Source organism: Nyctibius grandis, chromosome 5 (genome assembly GCF_013368605.1).
Source record: "Nyctibius grandis isolate bNycGra1 chromosome 5, bNycGra1.pri, whole genome shotgun sequence".
Classification (NCBI taxonomy): Eukaryota; Metazoa; Chordata; class Aves; order Nyctibiiformes; family Nyctibiidae; genus Nyctibius; species Nyctibius grandis.
Window position 1 is genome coordinate 27,048,314 of NC_090662.1, and position 16,027 is coordinate 27,064,340.

The 16,027-nt window shown below is 36.2% G+C and overlaps 1 protein-coding gene across 1 annotated transcript in view; it reads left to right on the plus strand.

The window, feature by feature from the left end:
- The window catches only part of CADPS2 (calcium dependent secretion activator 2), a 337,802-nt gene that overhangs the window by 249,883 nt on the left and 71,892 nt on the right, over window positions 1–16,027 (plus strand). Inside the window, exons 14-16 of the mRNA XM_068400325.1 lie at window positions 247–348; window positions 4,124–4,187; window positions 6,387–6,510. Of these exons, the coding sequence (XP_068256426.1) occupies window positions 247–348; window positions 4,124–4,187; window positions 6,387–6,510 (290 nt within the window). The remainder of the gene's footprint in view (window positions 1–246; window positions 349–4,123; window positions 4,188–6,386; window positions 6,511–16,027) is intronic.

The following is a 16,027-nucleotide window of genomic DNA, read 5'->3' on the forward strand; positions in this document are numbered from 1 at the left end:
TGTTCATATTGGGATCAGGTAGAAACTTAGGACTTGAATTTAAAAGTTCAGCTCAAAAGTTAAATTATTTGTCCAGTTGCAGTCTGCTCTTTAGCTATATCCACAAGTTACTGTTTATCCTTCAAGGCAGTGGGGAAGGGGAAAGGAGAGTTAGTATGCATGTTAACTGAAAGCTTTAAAGATCACTGGTCAAAGAGGAATCAGCGTGAAGAGATATCAACAACTATTAAATATTTAATATTACAGGCCAGATGGAATTGGAACAGTATCTGTTGAAGAGAAAGAAAGGTTTGAAGAAATTAAGGACAGACTTTCCTCCCTTTTAGAAAACCAAATAAGCCATTTCAGGTGAGTGTATAATTTATTCAATCAATACTAAGTTTGTTCTGGAAGAATTTTCTCATGGTGTTCAATTTTGGTCTTGAACAAGTGGAGTGAAAATAAAATAGTCTACCTGCAAAGAATTTTTGAATATATTAAGTATGGAATAATTTGTTTACACAAGTGATTGTGCTTAAAATTTATTTGTGTATCATGTGAGTTGTATTTTTCTATGGTAGAAAAGATTTTGCAAGAACATAGGCCTGATTTTGTTGATCCTTTTAAACTTTAAGCTTTCTATAACTCTGACTAAGAAAATTGTCTGAATGAAAATGACTCAGCCATAGTAATTTCTGGATTAGTGCTGATAAGAAAAATCATATGAGTAGAAAACATCTTTGATAGATGGCAACTAAATCTTTTCTATGTGTCTAATGTAATTTTCTTGGTTTCATGATATACTTATCTTTCCTATATCAGCTAAGGTCCATCATCCTGAATAAAGAGTTTGTCATATGTCAATGACTGTCAATACCAGTAGAAGGTGTTTAGGGAAGGAGTACAAGAAACAGAGCAAACTTGGGATGATATTTCATTCTGTTTTCCAGCAATGGATGGTTTTTGAAGCTTAGCATAAAAATGGCATATAGACCACCGAATCTATTAGTTTATCACACTAAGCCAACCTATCTGCCATTATTCTGTCAATCTAATCCTTTTTTAGAATATATTTAGAGAAATTTTTTGCCTCTGTATCACCTTATGACAACCAGTTCCACAGTTTAAATAGTGCTGTGTGAAACAGCTTGCTTTTGTTTGGCAAGATTGACTGTAATTTTTTTGGATGCCTCTCTGGTTTGAGGAGGTAAGTGTCTAGTATTCGCTAGTATCTGTCATGTTCATAACTAGGTTGTTGGGGATTTTTTGAGCATAGAGGACATAGCAGTCTTCACTTGGGACTTCATCTCTGTATTAAACTGAAGAGAGCTAGGATTCTCCTTGGAGGGTATTCTTTTGGGGAAAAAATTATGCTCCCTTCGTTTATTTCCTTTAAAGATTCATCCCTGACACCTTTCCTATTTCCTGTCTTCCATGGGATTAAATAGCTCTTGTAAGAGAGGCAATACAGAGCAGCATAGGACAGAGTGCTTCCTACCCATGTCTTGGAAAGGCAGGAGAGTACTGACAAAAACATCATTTGCAGGGGGAAGGAAAACTTGTTTCTGTTACAATCTTCTCATGCTTGCTACAAAAAAAAAAAAATGAAGTATTGGAATGGGGAGAAGACCTCTGGCCTGTAATTAGCATACTTATGACCATATCCTGTCAAGTTTATGGTAGAAACACAATCACTGTAATTTCCAATGAATATAAGTACTTTTACTCATACACAACGGTGAGGTCAGTGAGAGTAGCCCAAAAAAGATTGAAGCAGCAGAAGCCTTCTGAATATATACAGAGAAAGGAGGGAGATAGGGGAACAAGAAGAGAGACTAGACATCTTTTGAATAATTCTGTTCACCTTCAGGCCTTTATGTGCATGAGACTAATAAAAAAAAGGTATAATAATGAGTCACCATCGCTATAAAAGACATATAGATGTTATGCCTTTCAGCTAACCCGCAGCTTCCAGTTTGAATACTCCCCTATGGCCTTTTTAATTTTCATTTTCATTGCTATCAGTCTGGCTCCATGATGATTAAGATGCAGTCTGCCCATCTTGTGCTGGTGGCGCTCATCTAAAGTATTTCCCAGTTCTTAAGGTACTTAAACGTTCCTCTCTGTCATCTTACCTACCCACTGAGACTCCAGATCTCTGCCTGCCTCTCAGGCATCCAATGTGGAAGAGCCAATATTTCAGAGAAAGCTGTCATGAGGGTCTTACACTTTAACCTCTTGCCTGACTGTGTGAATTTTATCTCTGGAGTGTTCCTCTTACACTTCTGTATGTTGCTGGTACTAATGTAGACCATAAGTGCTACTCCTTCTCTAGTCTCCCCTAGATAATTTATATAAGTATCTCCTGAGGTCCACTAACTTTGTACCCAGCAAGCAACTTACTGCTTGGTTCTCTTGGATGTTGCAGACCCAGTTGTCCATATGTCTAATAATTGAATTAACCACTGTCACTATCTATGTCTCCCTATCCTTAAAGATCCCCTCAGCTCTGGGAGCATCTTTGGCACAGCCAGACAGTGTGAAATTGCCTGCCATGGCAGTTTTATGCAAGAGACTGAATTTCTTCTTGCCAGCAAGATGCTGCTTCTCTGCCTCCTCAACAGCACAGAGGTGGGACAGCTAAGTGTCCCTTTAGGTCTCTACTGTGAACATTTCTTTTCCCTTAAGCTGCTTATCTCAAGAAGACAACTCTTCTCTGTCAGAAGCTCCTTGCACCAATTGCACGCATAAGCTTGCTGCCCATGTTGTACTCATACATATTGTCTCTGCAATAAACTGAGTAACCCTATTCTACTGTGGGACTTCTGTCTGGATCATTAACTTAAAACTGATTGGGTTTTGGAAGCTTGTTATGTTATTTACATTGCAGAACATACCTGGAAGGAAGTCTTTGATTTGAAATACTAAGTATAATCAAGAAATGAGTGACATTTATTCAAAAACTACCATTAGAGGTTGATAGGAATAAACAGTAGGAAAGGCAAATCAAGGATTGTGGAAATATACTGAAAAGAGAGGAGGAGACAAATCACCTAAAGGTGTGTTCTGTTTTAAGATGACTTAATGCCTAAAGGCCATTAAATCTGCTTTGCTAATTTGTTAATCTGTCCCCAAAAATTGTTAGCACTACAGTAAGAAAGAAACAAAATGAGGCAAAGCAAATACTGGAATTCTCATTGCAGGAAATCCTTTTTTGACCTCATTTACAGGGCTTTATTTTTCCTGACCAAAAATGTATATCTAGAATTCACTGGTCTGAATCCTTTTATCATTAGAAAAGATTTTAGTATTGGAAAACATTAGAATATGAGGCTACCATTCTCAGTGAGTAATAATAAGAAAAAAATAATCTCAACAAAATAAAAAATCCTTTTTCCAATTGGGGATATCCCAGCAAGATTTTATGGACAGGATTAAGAGAGGTTACAGTTGCCTGAGAATTGTAGTCTTATTGAGCTGATATGTTGGATCATTCAGTAGACAAAAATGAAAAACAAAGCTATGAATAGGATCACTTTTTAATTTACATAATTTTAGAAGTATTAAGGCAGAAGTGGGTATGGTTTAAGTTGTAGCTGATAAAATTTAAGATAACATAAAATGCTTTTCCAAGCTATTTATAATATCATAGGAAAAAATATGGAATATCTCCAGGCATTTTTATTCCCATATATCTCTAGAAACTTAAATATCTGACATTTTGTCCTATCTTAATCCAATATTAAAACAAGATATAATATACAGAGTGTTACTTCACTGCTCCAGTAGCTGTCATGGCTACATGAGAAATAGTACCTCTTTCCAGGAAGATGACAATTAAGCTCATCAGAGGCTATTAAATTTCCTTCATAATTGAGAAAATGGAAGTAATGCTTTTTGTCTTTTGTATTTTTTCTGTATTTAGGCCTGAGCTGCTGGTGAGCTGATACTGCTGTACTACATATATATGCTCCATGTTAGACTGCTGCTTTCGTTAGTACTTCGTGTATGGGAGTCTTCTGCTAATATAATTTAATACAAGTTGTGTACAGTTACATCTCAAAGTAAATTCTTAACTTAGGTATTATAATTCTGATCATTTTCTCTTCCTCTTTTTTCTTTTTTTTTTTTTTTACTTTTTAAGATACTGTTTCCCTTTTGGACGTCCTGAAGGAGCGTTAAAAGCCACACTTTCATTACTTGAAAGGGTAAGTTTGAGAACATATTTTAAACTCTGCTTCAGTACTAAGCCTGCATTTTTCTTTTGCCTTCAGGCTGCTGAAAGCAGACTCATGTCGTCTCAGGTGTTTTACTACTGGTCTTAACTGTTCACTGAGAGGTTTTTTTCTCAGCATCTTCCACAGAGGCAAACAGCTGTTTTCTGTAGGATTTATTTATTGGACTGTAGTGACTCTCTTTCTTTATAATTTAGTGATTACCCAGCATTGCCTCTAAAGTAATACAAGTCTACTCTACAGCCCCCCTTTCCTGCTTTCTATGGCTTCTATGCTGCTGATGTTGTCTATACTGATATGTAACATTAAAAAGCTTCTGTATAATCCAAGTAATCTTCCATAAATGCATAATCTGAGTCAATTTAAGAGGAACAAGCTATATGCAGCAAAACTGACATGGGCAGCTGTAAATGTAAACTCTTGCCTGGCAAACCCTGTTGTATTGACTGGAAGGGAGAAGACCTCATAATGGTAAAAGCATCTAAGTCATCTCTGAGGAAAGAGAACCTTAAATTCCAGCAGAGATTCCAGAGGAATTGTATCAGCAGGAGCCCGATGAAGGTATGAATTGAAAAAAGCTTAGATCCCAGTCTGTGTTCGCTTTGCCAAAATCTGAGGGGTCTGGTCCCGGGGAGTGTCAGTTGTTCTGCACTGCAGAACACTGCATGGATGGAGATTCTCTCTTAGAAAACCTCTGCCATGCTCAAAAACACGTGGGAAGTCTGGGTATATATGTTTTCTTTCACTTATAATCTCAGTGATTTTAGTGCTGTGTAGATTCCTTTGCGTTATATGAAACAGCCATTTCCTCTCACCGTTCCTGCTGTTACGAATGACAATGGTAATCTCTTATCTGGTGCTCAAGCAACACTGTTGTCAGTCTTGACTGGGAATAAATGTACATGCCTACACCTGTGGATGCACAGTGGGTTACAAACATTTTATTTTACCTGTCTTTGAAAATTTTGAAAAAAAATCAAATGCAGAATAAAAGTTTTTGAATACTGTATTTTCACTTGTTGATAACCCAGAAGTTATTCATTTAAAAAGATGCAAGTTAACAAAGGTAGATATGTCATATGTGTGTTCAAGTAATGGAAGAAGTCTGCTTTGCAACAATGTCTTTGTAATAGCTTCTTTGGTGCTGAACCTGTTTCTTTTCTACCACATCCTTCCCCAGACCATATCTCTTGCTCTCTCCCTTTAACAGTAATCTTTAGATATGTTTTATAAGAGGGTAGCTTGTCTGGGGATCCATTGGAGAAGCAGTTTTAAAAGGTTGTGAGTTATCTGAAATTGTATTATTTACATTAAAATGTGGTAAAAACATACTGAGTTTTGTTTACACCTACCTGTTAATGGAGTTTAGAATTAAAGTAAAAATGCAAGTGAATTATTAACAATATTTATTCCATTTTTTTATTATGAATTTCAGTGTTAGCAATCCAGAGGATATAATGTTGCATTCATGTAAAGAGGTATTTATTTTCAGTTTACCTCACTTGAAACAGGGAATCCATTTTATCAAAATCCTGTATTTTAAAAATTAATAGGCTTTTAAAACTTGCAGGTTTTAGAAAAGCTTTATACGATCTGTTCTTCTGCTTGTCTATAATAAAATATTCCACCAGAAGTTCAGTGTTTCCCCTGCCTACTATAGATGACTGTTTTTCACAGCAAGGACATGCTGAATTTGAATAACTTTATGAAGGAAGAAAAGCAAGTCGGTATTAGCTAGCTCTGATGGTGGTGTTCACAGTTTCTCCTATACACTGTTGAAGGGTCAATGGTTATGCATTGGTGGAAGCTTTTCCACAGGTGAGAACCAAGCAAATTTCCACATCCACATCTTTAGTGGGCACCATGATCCAACCTATCCATGGAATGCTCTTATTATACTGGTCTTGGCATCATCCAAGTGAAGACTGACTGGCATGCTGCAAGATACCAAACAGTAGGGGTATTGTATATAAATAACATTTAGGCAGTCAAATCAGGGTTGAACAGAAAACTTCAAAGACAAATATCTAGTTCCACCAGCTGAAATAGTTCCTTTTTGGTTTCTGCCTTTAATCATTATCAGAACTGTCGTAACTTTAGGATACTTTTATCCTTTTCCCTTGTGTTTTGGGTAATGAGTGTAATCAAGTGGTATAATTGTCTCTGGTACAGGTTTTAATGAAAGATATTGCCACTCCCATACCAGCAGAAGAGGTGAAGAAAGTGGTTAGAAAATGTCTGGAGAAGGCTGCCTTGATCAATTACACTCGACTTACAGAATATGCCAAAATAGAAGGTTAGTACAGCAATCAACTGCCAAAGTGTCTGTAAAAGCCAACAATGCCTATTAACTGAATATTCTGTGAGCAGCCTGTTCCCTTTCCTGAACAAACCTCTTCCACAGCAAGGGGAAATGTCTCATTAAAATCTCAGCTGGTGAACTATGGAGCTTTTTCCTATTCATTGCTTTAATATGCCTCCTGGGACCCTGTCTGAATGGAAGACTAGGACTTCTTAATTTAAGATGCCCTTTGTTCATACTTTTGAGTTCTCCATAAATCTAAAAGGTTGTTCACGGGTTATTTTTATTTCTCTAACTATTTCTAGTAACCAAACTACTGACAGGAAATCTCTCCTTATCTGCAGTAACAGTACCTTGAAAACTCTGGGTATAGATGCTTTTCTGATGTACTTATAAGGCAGGCAGATAGATAAGTCTTATTTATTTTTGCTGTTGTGTTGTCAGATATTTAATAATAATCTGATCATTAAAACCTCAATTTCATCCTGATTTCCTGAATGAAGTAGTGGGACAAAATACTAGATCTAATGGTAATCGGCAGTTTTTCTGGAATTTACATATGTTCTAGAATGTATACCATGAAATTAGTGAAGGTTTGCTCAAAAAAAATGGCTAGAATACACAATGTTGTTTTAATGTTTGTAAACCTTATGTAGAACAAAAAGGAAGTCATAATAGTCAATTGCCTTGTCAAGACACATCTGTTATTCTCCATAAAGTGCAGAAAGTTTGAGATATACCTGTACAGATATATTCAGGAGTAGAAAACAGTGTGTGCACATCTATATAACTGGTTTTTTGGAAGTAGAGTCAATTAGAGGAAAATATATGAAGGATGAATTCTGCTTTTAAAAAATCCAATTTTTTTCATAGTATGTTTTTTCATTGCATGTATTTCTAGCAATGTACTAGAAGAAATAGTTAGCATAGCAGCAAAATGAAGAAACCTCCTATGTTTAGCAATATTATAAAGCCAACTTTTTTTCCTTTTTCCATTTCTGCTCAAATTCTCTGAAAAACATGAGTTAACCAGTCTCACAAGTGATTAACAAAAAAACCCATCTCATCACTATAGCAACCAGTATTATATCATGGGAGTAACAACATGAAACCATCTTAGTAACCAGTTTATCATAATTAATTATGATATCATGTTGTGTTAAAGAAAGAAGGATGAATATTAAATCTATTCTGGAAAATGAAAAAGCAAAAGTACTATTTTTCTTAGTTTTTATCTTTCTGTATTCATAAAAGGGGTTTTTTGATGTTCAGTATTTCAGTTTTTTAGCAAACCTGTTGAAACAATGGATGTAAAAATAGAAACATTTTTAAAAGGTGACAAAAGCATGCAAAAGATATCTAAACCCACTGACGCTAAAACGGATTGGAAAAGTTTTTTTTTCAGTGAAGTAAATACATCTTTGCCCAGGATTTTTAACTATATCCTAGAGAATTGTGGCAGTTCCACTGCAAGTAGCAAATTTTGCACTTTAAGATATGCACGCTGTTACACTGCAGTAAGCTGGAACAGCACATAAAAGTGCCATCTATCCCATGGCATATTTTGACTTGCAGATTTCTTTTTGGGTGTATTGTCTTTTGGTTGAAACATAACTAGATTTCTGTAAGTAGTTTTACACTCATGTAATTGTAAACCCAAAGCACAATAGATAATTGCACATATAAGACTAGTACCTCAACAAGAAATAGGTTGAGTACTTTTCTGAGAATAAAGTAGAGTACTATTTGAAAGTGAAGGGCTCCAGCGTCATAACATCAGAAAATTAAAACGCATTGGTTTTCAGTAGCAATGAGACCTGTGTTTGTCTCTTTCTATACTCAGGTCATTACAAATATCCTACATTTTTACCAGTATAAATGTAATAGTTTTCAGCAGTAGGTTCCATTCTGCTTCTTTAGGTTTATGGGAGCATTATTGTATCTGTGCACTGAAATTACGTTCTTCTCTTGAAAGTAATGCATGTTACTGTTTACATTGATTGCTTACTCCTCAAATTGCATACAGAAAGCATAGTCATTATCTTTATAACGTTACCAATGTCCTCAAATGTAGCTGTTGTACATTACTGGGATTTTTTTCCTATTCTTTGAATATTTCTTCAGTGAACAACATCATATCAGTCAGTCAAACTGCAGCTATTGCATGGTAATATCAGCTATATACCAATAGTAACTACCTAAAAAGTAGAGATGCAAAGAGGGCTCTAACAAAAATAATATTCTTATATTCTTACATTCTTATATTCTTTTACTGTTATTTGTTTCTAAATTCCCAGGCACAATATGAATGCAAACTCAGCCAGTGAGCCTGAAATAGAGACTATATAGAACTAGTAAATAAAAATGTACTACCTAAACAGATACACCATTTCTCCCTCAGCTGACAAAACCCATCACTTGGATGAGGTGACTGTCAGGACTCTCACTGCTATACTCAAGATTTTAAAAAGATTTTAACTGCTTATTTGGTATTTATTCTACTCTAATGAAACTAAAATAGTTATATTTCTGTAATGATGTTTTTCTTCTCTGTTTTTTTTTTTGTTTTATATTTAGCAACAGCAGAAAAGGACTCAGGTGATTACTTTGTGTTCATGTCTGCATGTATTACTGATTTAGTGTGTTGTGTCTGTTGTTTTATTATTTTTGTTGATTTCAACAATACCAAGATATTGACCAGAACATGTGTGAACAGTAAAATTAATTTTGATGTAGTATAATCCATGCATCCTTCATTACTTAACTATGATGTGCATATTTATTAGCAATTTAGATAATGTTATATTTTGGAATATGATGCAATTGTATTTTCTGTGAAAGAGGTGTAACTAAGTGGTGCAGAAAAGTTTGGCTGTTAAATTCAAAATAACTTCGTGTTTTTAGAGAAATGTAATTTCATAGTCATCAGCAAAAATGGTATCAATTTTTTTAATGGGGCTGCTGGATTTATTGATGAAGATCTTGATAGGAGAACTAATTTCGTAAAGCTGGTTTCATATTTCTCTGATACGGCTTTGTTTAGTGATATGTTTATTTTTCTAGTTACAGCTGAAAGTTGCAAGGATGGTAGTTCTTTGTGTTCCTAATTTCATGAAGCTGACATGTTGTATATTCTCCAATAGTGCAGAGGGTGTTTTTGAGTGCTTATATCCAAATATTTAACAGTGATCATAAAAAGAGCATAGCTGAAGTAGTAGTTGTGGCTGAGTAGTATTGGCTGCACAGAAGTATGAGGAATTGTGCATATATATACTTCGAAATAGATGCACGCACTACTTTGTCTTACCTTTTTTAGACATACACACAGACCCAATGGAAGCCTGATCATGATGCTTCGTGGGGTTTCCACAAGTATCAGCCACAGTTATGGGAAGGGGCATTGAGTTGGTAGCTTTCTCAGGGTGAAATCATTTTCCATCTGGAAAGACAGACTGGGTTGATTACTTTAAAGGCTGCATGAAAGTAGTTCAAAATGGAGCTCCTTGCCAATGAGGGACTTGAAAGGAGAAAGATGGTTCATTTTTGGGGGAACAGCTGCTTTAGCCAGTAAACAAGCAAAAAATACTAGCAAATTATAAAAACTACTTTTTTCAAAGTCAGTGTTCATAACTGAAGATTCAAAAAATTTCATTGGTTCCCAAAGCTTCCACTGGTTTTCATTTGAAAACTTTAAATGCCCTGGAAATAAAAGAGCTCTATTTGGAATTGTTACAAAAGAGAGCAGATGATGCAGTGGTGGTATGGGTTTTCATGCCACAGCCTGTCAGAATGACTTGATACGAGCTCATGTTGATCAGGTAATCTCCCGATTCGTTAAGCAGGTGATTCAGAGCACTTGGAGGCCCCTTCAGCAATTCCTCTGTGAAAGCACCTATCTCACGCCATCAAAAACAAATGCATCCTAAGAAAGTTTCCCTCCTAGGCTCATTAGGTCGGAAATATAGACCATTAAGCACAGATGACACACAGTTACAAGCACCCAAAAAAAAAAGAAGGCTGTACCTGATTTCAGTCATTTTTACATTAGGTTTGTGCACACTTTGAAAGAAACTATTGCCATGTTCTTAGGATAGCAAATCTGTCCCTTAAGTGACCTGGCAAATCACTATATTAGAGAATGGATGAGAGGAAAGCCTATCACATACAGTGAGTAAATGGAAATTCACTCTGTGAGTTAGGTGAAGCTAGAGGTTTATAGGCTGTGTTTATAATTTAATTGCTTAACTAAATTCTGCTTCTGACTAAAAATGCAGCTGAAAATTAATCAGACAACTCAGAGAAATTACTTTTTTTGAAAGGAGTAAATAGACTGTGTTCCACCAGAATTTTTGTCCCATTGAAGCCATTCCCCTGATACAAAAGGTGAAGCAGCTGAAAGGAATCCCAAAAAAATTATATTTTAGCTTGGCTAACAGGGCCAAATCCTGCTCCTGTTGGTGTCGCTAGCTAAACTCCTACAGATTTTGTCATGAACTTGATGTACAGTATGCTTAGCCCTAATAGGATGCATTGCATTGTCATGGAAAATAAGGAAAAACTATTTCTTGGTAACTTGTTTACACTTTATCTTGTGTACTAGATACTGTATACAGAATCTTGAATTGCAGGAGTGTCCTTGCTAGGTAATACAGAGGTGAACATGCAAATTCTTTTTGTTGCGAGAATCCTTTTTCAGCAGTGTGGTTGCCAGGTTCCCGGGTCTGTTCCCCAAGAGCTCTCATTTTCACAGTCTCAATTGAACAAGACTCTGCTTTCCCAGAAGACAGTGGTTACTTTCTTAATGGCAGACGCAGTGGTATAAGCAGCACTTGCATCAACAGGATTTGTTTGCAGTCAGGATGACATTTTATTTAGCACTCCCATGTCATTGTACTATTATGAATATAGAATAGCTTCTTTCAATAAAAATTACATTTGCAATGACAATTATACAGGGTTCAGCATGTCATTCCTTACGACATGTACAGGTGGAATTCTCATGGTGTAGCTAATGTGTTCAGTCAGTATAATTGCCATTATGGGGAGAACAGCAGCATACCTACTATTATAATTTTGAACTATGTCTAAGAACTCTCATAATGCCCTTATAGTTTGCAGCAAGGATTCATAATTTGTCAAGGAGATGATCATAGCATCAATATGTGAAAATCTGTTTTTGAGTATAAACCATTTTAATTTCAGCACACGGTGCCTTTGACGCTTCACTACCTGAAAGTACTTTTTAGATCATTTGTATATGGCATATTTTCCTGTCTTATTCAGTATTTAATTTAACTCTTCCTATAGATAATGATGAACATAACTGGACCTGCTAGATGGTGAGGCCAGAGACAAATAGCATTCTGCAGATGCATTTTGTATGGCTTCCAATGAACAGCTTATCAAAATTTGCATGCTTCCCTCACCTGTTTTCTCTCGTTCAAAAGATGGCCTTCCTTATACAGAATTCTTATTTTTTACTTATATTTTATACACATCCATCAACACACACAGAGAGTAATAAAACACTTTATTTATTCCTTCTCAGAAAGGAATGGTTTTCCCCATTTAAATTTATTTGAAATCTGAATAGCTGAGCAGTAATGGGCTCTGCTAGTGCTGCTGTCATTGCCTAGAAGTGATAGAAACTTACTTGTAAATACAATTTTCAACACAAGGGCATTACGTTGCTGTGGAGAAAAAAAGGGACTGGGTTAGGGATTAAAGTGGTAAATGTCTGTGAAGCGAACAGGGCAGTATCTGTCATTCTCCATAGATATTCATTTCTGAGGCAACAGACAGATTGTAAAGATTTGAATTATTAGGTAGTTGTCTTTTAGCTCATTATTTTTAAAAGTCTGGAGTAACCGAATATACTGGGCTCCTTCTGCCAATCAGTTTTAATAAAAGGAATGAGAATAAATTTGACTAAAATCAGAGCAAATAGTTACTGTGTAGTGTGCAATTGCTCAAAGACAAATTACAGTTGACATCCCAATATTTCTTTCTACAAGACAGACTGACAAAGGCTGAAATAACTGTTAACTCCATAGAACAGAAGGTCAGGAGCAACTCAACAGTTTGCTGTTTTTTAAAGGACATTGATCGTTAACATACTCATTACATACAAGTTTCTAAAGGAAGGGTAGTATGTAAATGCCCTCAAGGCTCAGAAGGATCTATCTGACTTAAAAAGAAGAACACTACAAACATTATTGAAATTGAGAAGGCAAGTGGAGAGAGTCATTGTACCTGGAGAGAACTTGATTAAAGCTCTCCATGCATGTTCATTTCACTGAACAAACAAAAACAAATGAGTTGCACAGCGGCATAGCACCTTCTTGGTCCTTGTTTGTTGTGCAACTAAATAGAAAGAAGAGGATATGGGCAAATATCCCTGATTTCATTTTGGCACAGAGAACTGGAAAAGAACCCTTGGATTGTTAGGTCCACGTCCTGATGCCTCCTTCATAAAGGTACCCACATCCTCTCTTAACAGCTGGGCTGAATCAGTCTTTGTCACTGCTCTTCCCCTTTTCCACCCCCTGCTTCACCCCATGTGAAGGCCATTTCAGGTCCTGCTTGTTCTATAGGTATAGGAATCACCTTATAGTCAAATTAGTTCCTATTTTTTAGCACACTAACCTTGTCCTTTATCTCAGATAGTTCCCTCCTTCATTAGCATTTCATCAACTCCAGTTCCTCCTTGCCCTATGATGCATTTTTAGACAATTCTTTTATACTTATACATCCTAGGCTTTCATCACCTTGTCTCAGAGTTTTAGCCTCCTGTTCTTCATTTTTATCATCTTAGGAGCCTTTCTCTGTTAAAGTTTGAATTCCACCTTCTTGAACACTGGTGACCAGAACTGTGCAGTCATCTCTATGAGATGCCTTGCAACAGTACTAGTAGTACTATTATACCAGAAATGCTTAATCCAGTATATTCAAGGAATGCTTGTCTTTGCATGTCTATATCATGCTTGTGGCACACAGCCATTCTGTGAAAAGCTAATTCAACCCAGTCTTCAGAGTTTCTATCATTTACAACTGATGAGTTCCCAGTTTATAGCAAACGTCTATTGCTGTTAGTGTGTCAAAAATATATTGCTCTCCCTCTTAAAGCATTAAATTTTGTTTCTCTTTCCCATTCTTTGGAAATATCCAATTCTTGTTCCTGTATTTTGACCCTGCTGCATATTGCCAGCATTTTACAACATTGTCATCAGTGCACTCCTAATATTTATTCTGAAGTAATTGGTGAAAATATTGAAGCAGCTCAGCCCTAAGATGCGTCTTCAAGGTTTTCCTCATGAAACCTTTCTTTCCTCTTTCTCAGCACTACCCATTGCCTTTCTCTTGAGGCAGCTTCTTTATCCAACACACAGTTTCTTAATCCTCATTTTCTTCAGCTTAACTGGTAGTTTCCCCCATGAGGCATAGTATCAAATGCTTTAGTAAAGTCACAATAGATGAGATCTACTGACTTTCTTTCTAAGAAAATATTCTATCAGGAAAAGCTACTGCACAAGTCTAGTGAAACATTGTTTTGCAAATCTGTGTTACATTTTATTCTGTTTTCTGTTCATTTTATGTCCTCAATTTAGTCATTTTTTCAAAATTTACTTTAACATCACTTTTCCTTCCTCCTTACCTGCTGGCATTAGATATGCTATTGTCATCTTTCAGTAACTCCCTAAAATTTAGACTCTTAAAATTATTAGATTTTTTTAAAAAACGTTTGTTACTAAGTCTCTACTTTCAAGTGCCAGTTTTCTCTCGGTCTAGGATGTCAGTTATTCAGGTCCCTTCGTTCATGGAGCTCTTGAGTTTGCCATGTTTGTTACCTCTGAGTTTTATTCCACAGGAACAGAAAGTGCTGAGAACATTAGTTCTTTCCCCTTTTGAAGAGAAATTAGAAGTGAGGGAAAGGAAGAAAATACCAACTGCTAGTATCTGTGTAGCCAAAACTAGAATACAAAATATCATAAATTAGGTGCCATTGATCAGTAGTTAAAAATTGAAATTTCTTTTCATCTCTGCCTGTTTTATTTTGCTTTTACCTCTTCAAATTTGTTGTTTCATTTTTTTTTCCAGCTTCACATGAGCCAAAAGATTTCCTTTAAAAAAAAAAAAAATCTGTGATTGTTCCATAAAGGTAATTCCATTGAATACTATGATACATTTTAAAAAACTGAAAACATTGTAGTGTGACCCACTTTATAAAATGATAGGTTATAGACTAAGAGATGTGAACTCTAACTTCCTACAAATCTCATAGTCTCTCTGTATGTAGGTGATAATGGTAATTAACTTAAAAATTTTTTTTGTCCCTAGAATTTAAAAACCTATTGAATTCTTAGAAAGCAATTATGGAAAGACTGGTTTCAACTTCGTAACTAAAGCTAAATCCCATTATTTATATAAGGCTAGATTTTTTTTTAATCAGAAAAATATAGGATGTCCTCCCAGATGTCCACTCCTTACTTTTTCATGCAGAATTAATTCTGTGACAATTTGCAAGAAAATACACCACAGTTAAATTGAAATTATTTGTGGGTGGATTATCCCAGTTGCAGATTAACTCTGAAGGGTCAGTTCAGGTCTAGTAACATATATTAGCTGCAGTTTATTGATGTTTATACTGCTTTTGGTACAAATCTAGAAGCAATCTTGCTGGTTTCACATGTCAAAAAGCCCGATTTAATGGGCCCTACTAGAGCAGAGTTGGCTTCATACCGCTCAAATTATGATGTATCTGTATTATCAAATTATATTATGACCTGCTTTGCTGCAAGGCTTCCCTGTCATCCCCTCTGTGTTAATATGAGTTAACTCTCAGGCTGCTGTTTCGAGAGAATCAGTCAGATTCCTTGGCAAGAGAGCTGGTACAGAATAAAGGTTAGCTCATTTAGGCTCCATGCACTACAACTGGATTTGGAAAGAAGTACATAAGATTTATGTCCTTCTGCACAGTATCCAAACAGGCAATATTCCTTCAGAAACTCCAAAACTTGCTCAGGCCGTGCACTGCTGTGTGTGCAGCACATCCTGGAAGGAGTTTGACAGCCAACAGTCATCGCATTATCTGCCCTTCTGTGGGTCTAATTCTGGCACATGCGTAGAAACTAATTAGTTAATGGTCAGACACCTTCGTTAGTAGACATCTTGCGCTTTCTCCAGGCTTTAATGCTGGTAGCGTTAATGTCAAGTAGCATAACAGCTGAGTGCTGCCAGCAACCAGAGCAACAGTGCCAATAAACATTAAAACAAATGCCACTTGTCTTATGTGAAGGATCAAAATGCAAACTGGATGTTCTGTTGCAGTCTGGCATAAAATGAGCTGGACCAAATCCTAAGCTGCAACATCACCACAGAAGTGTCCAGCCGCATCTAGCTGTCTGGTTGTGAAGTTACCTCTAAGCCCACTGGGGCTATGAACTTGGGGTCTCTCAGCATAATTGCCTTTTTTCCAATATCCCTGACATTGGTCTGTGGGAGACCCTCTGGC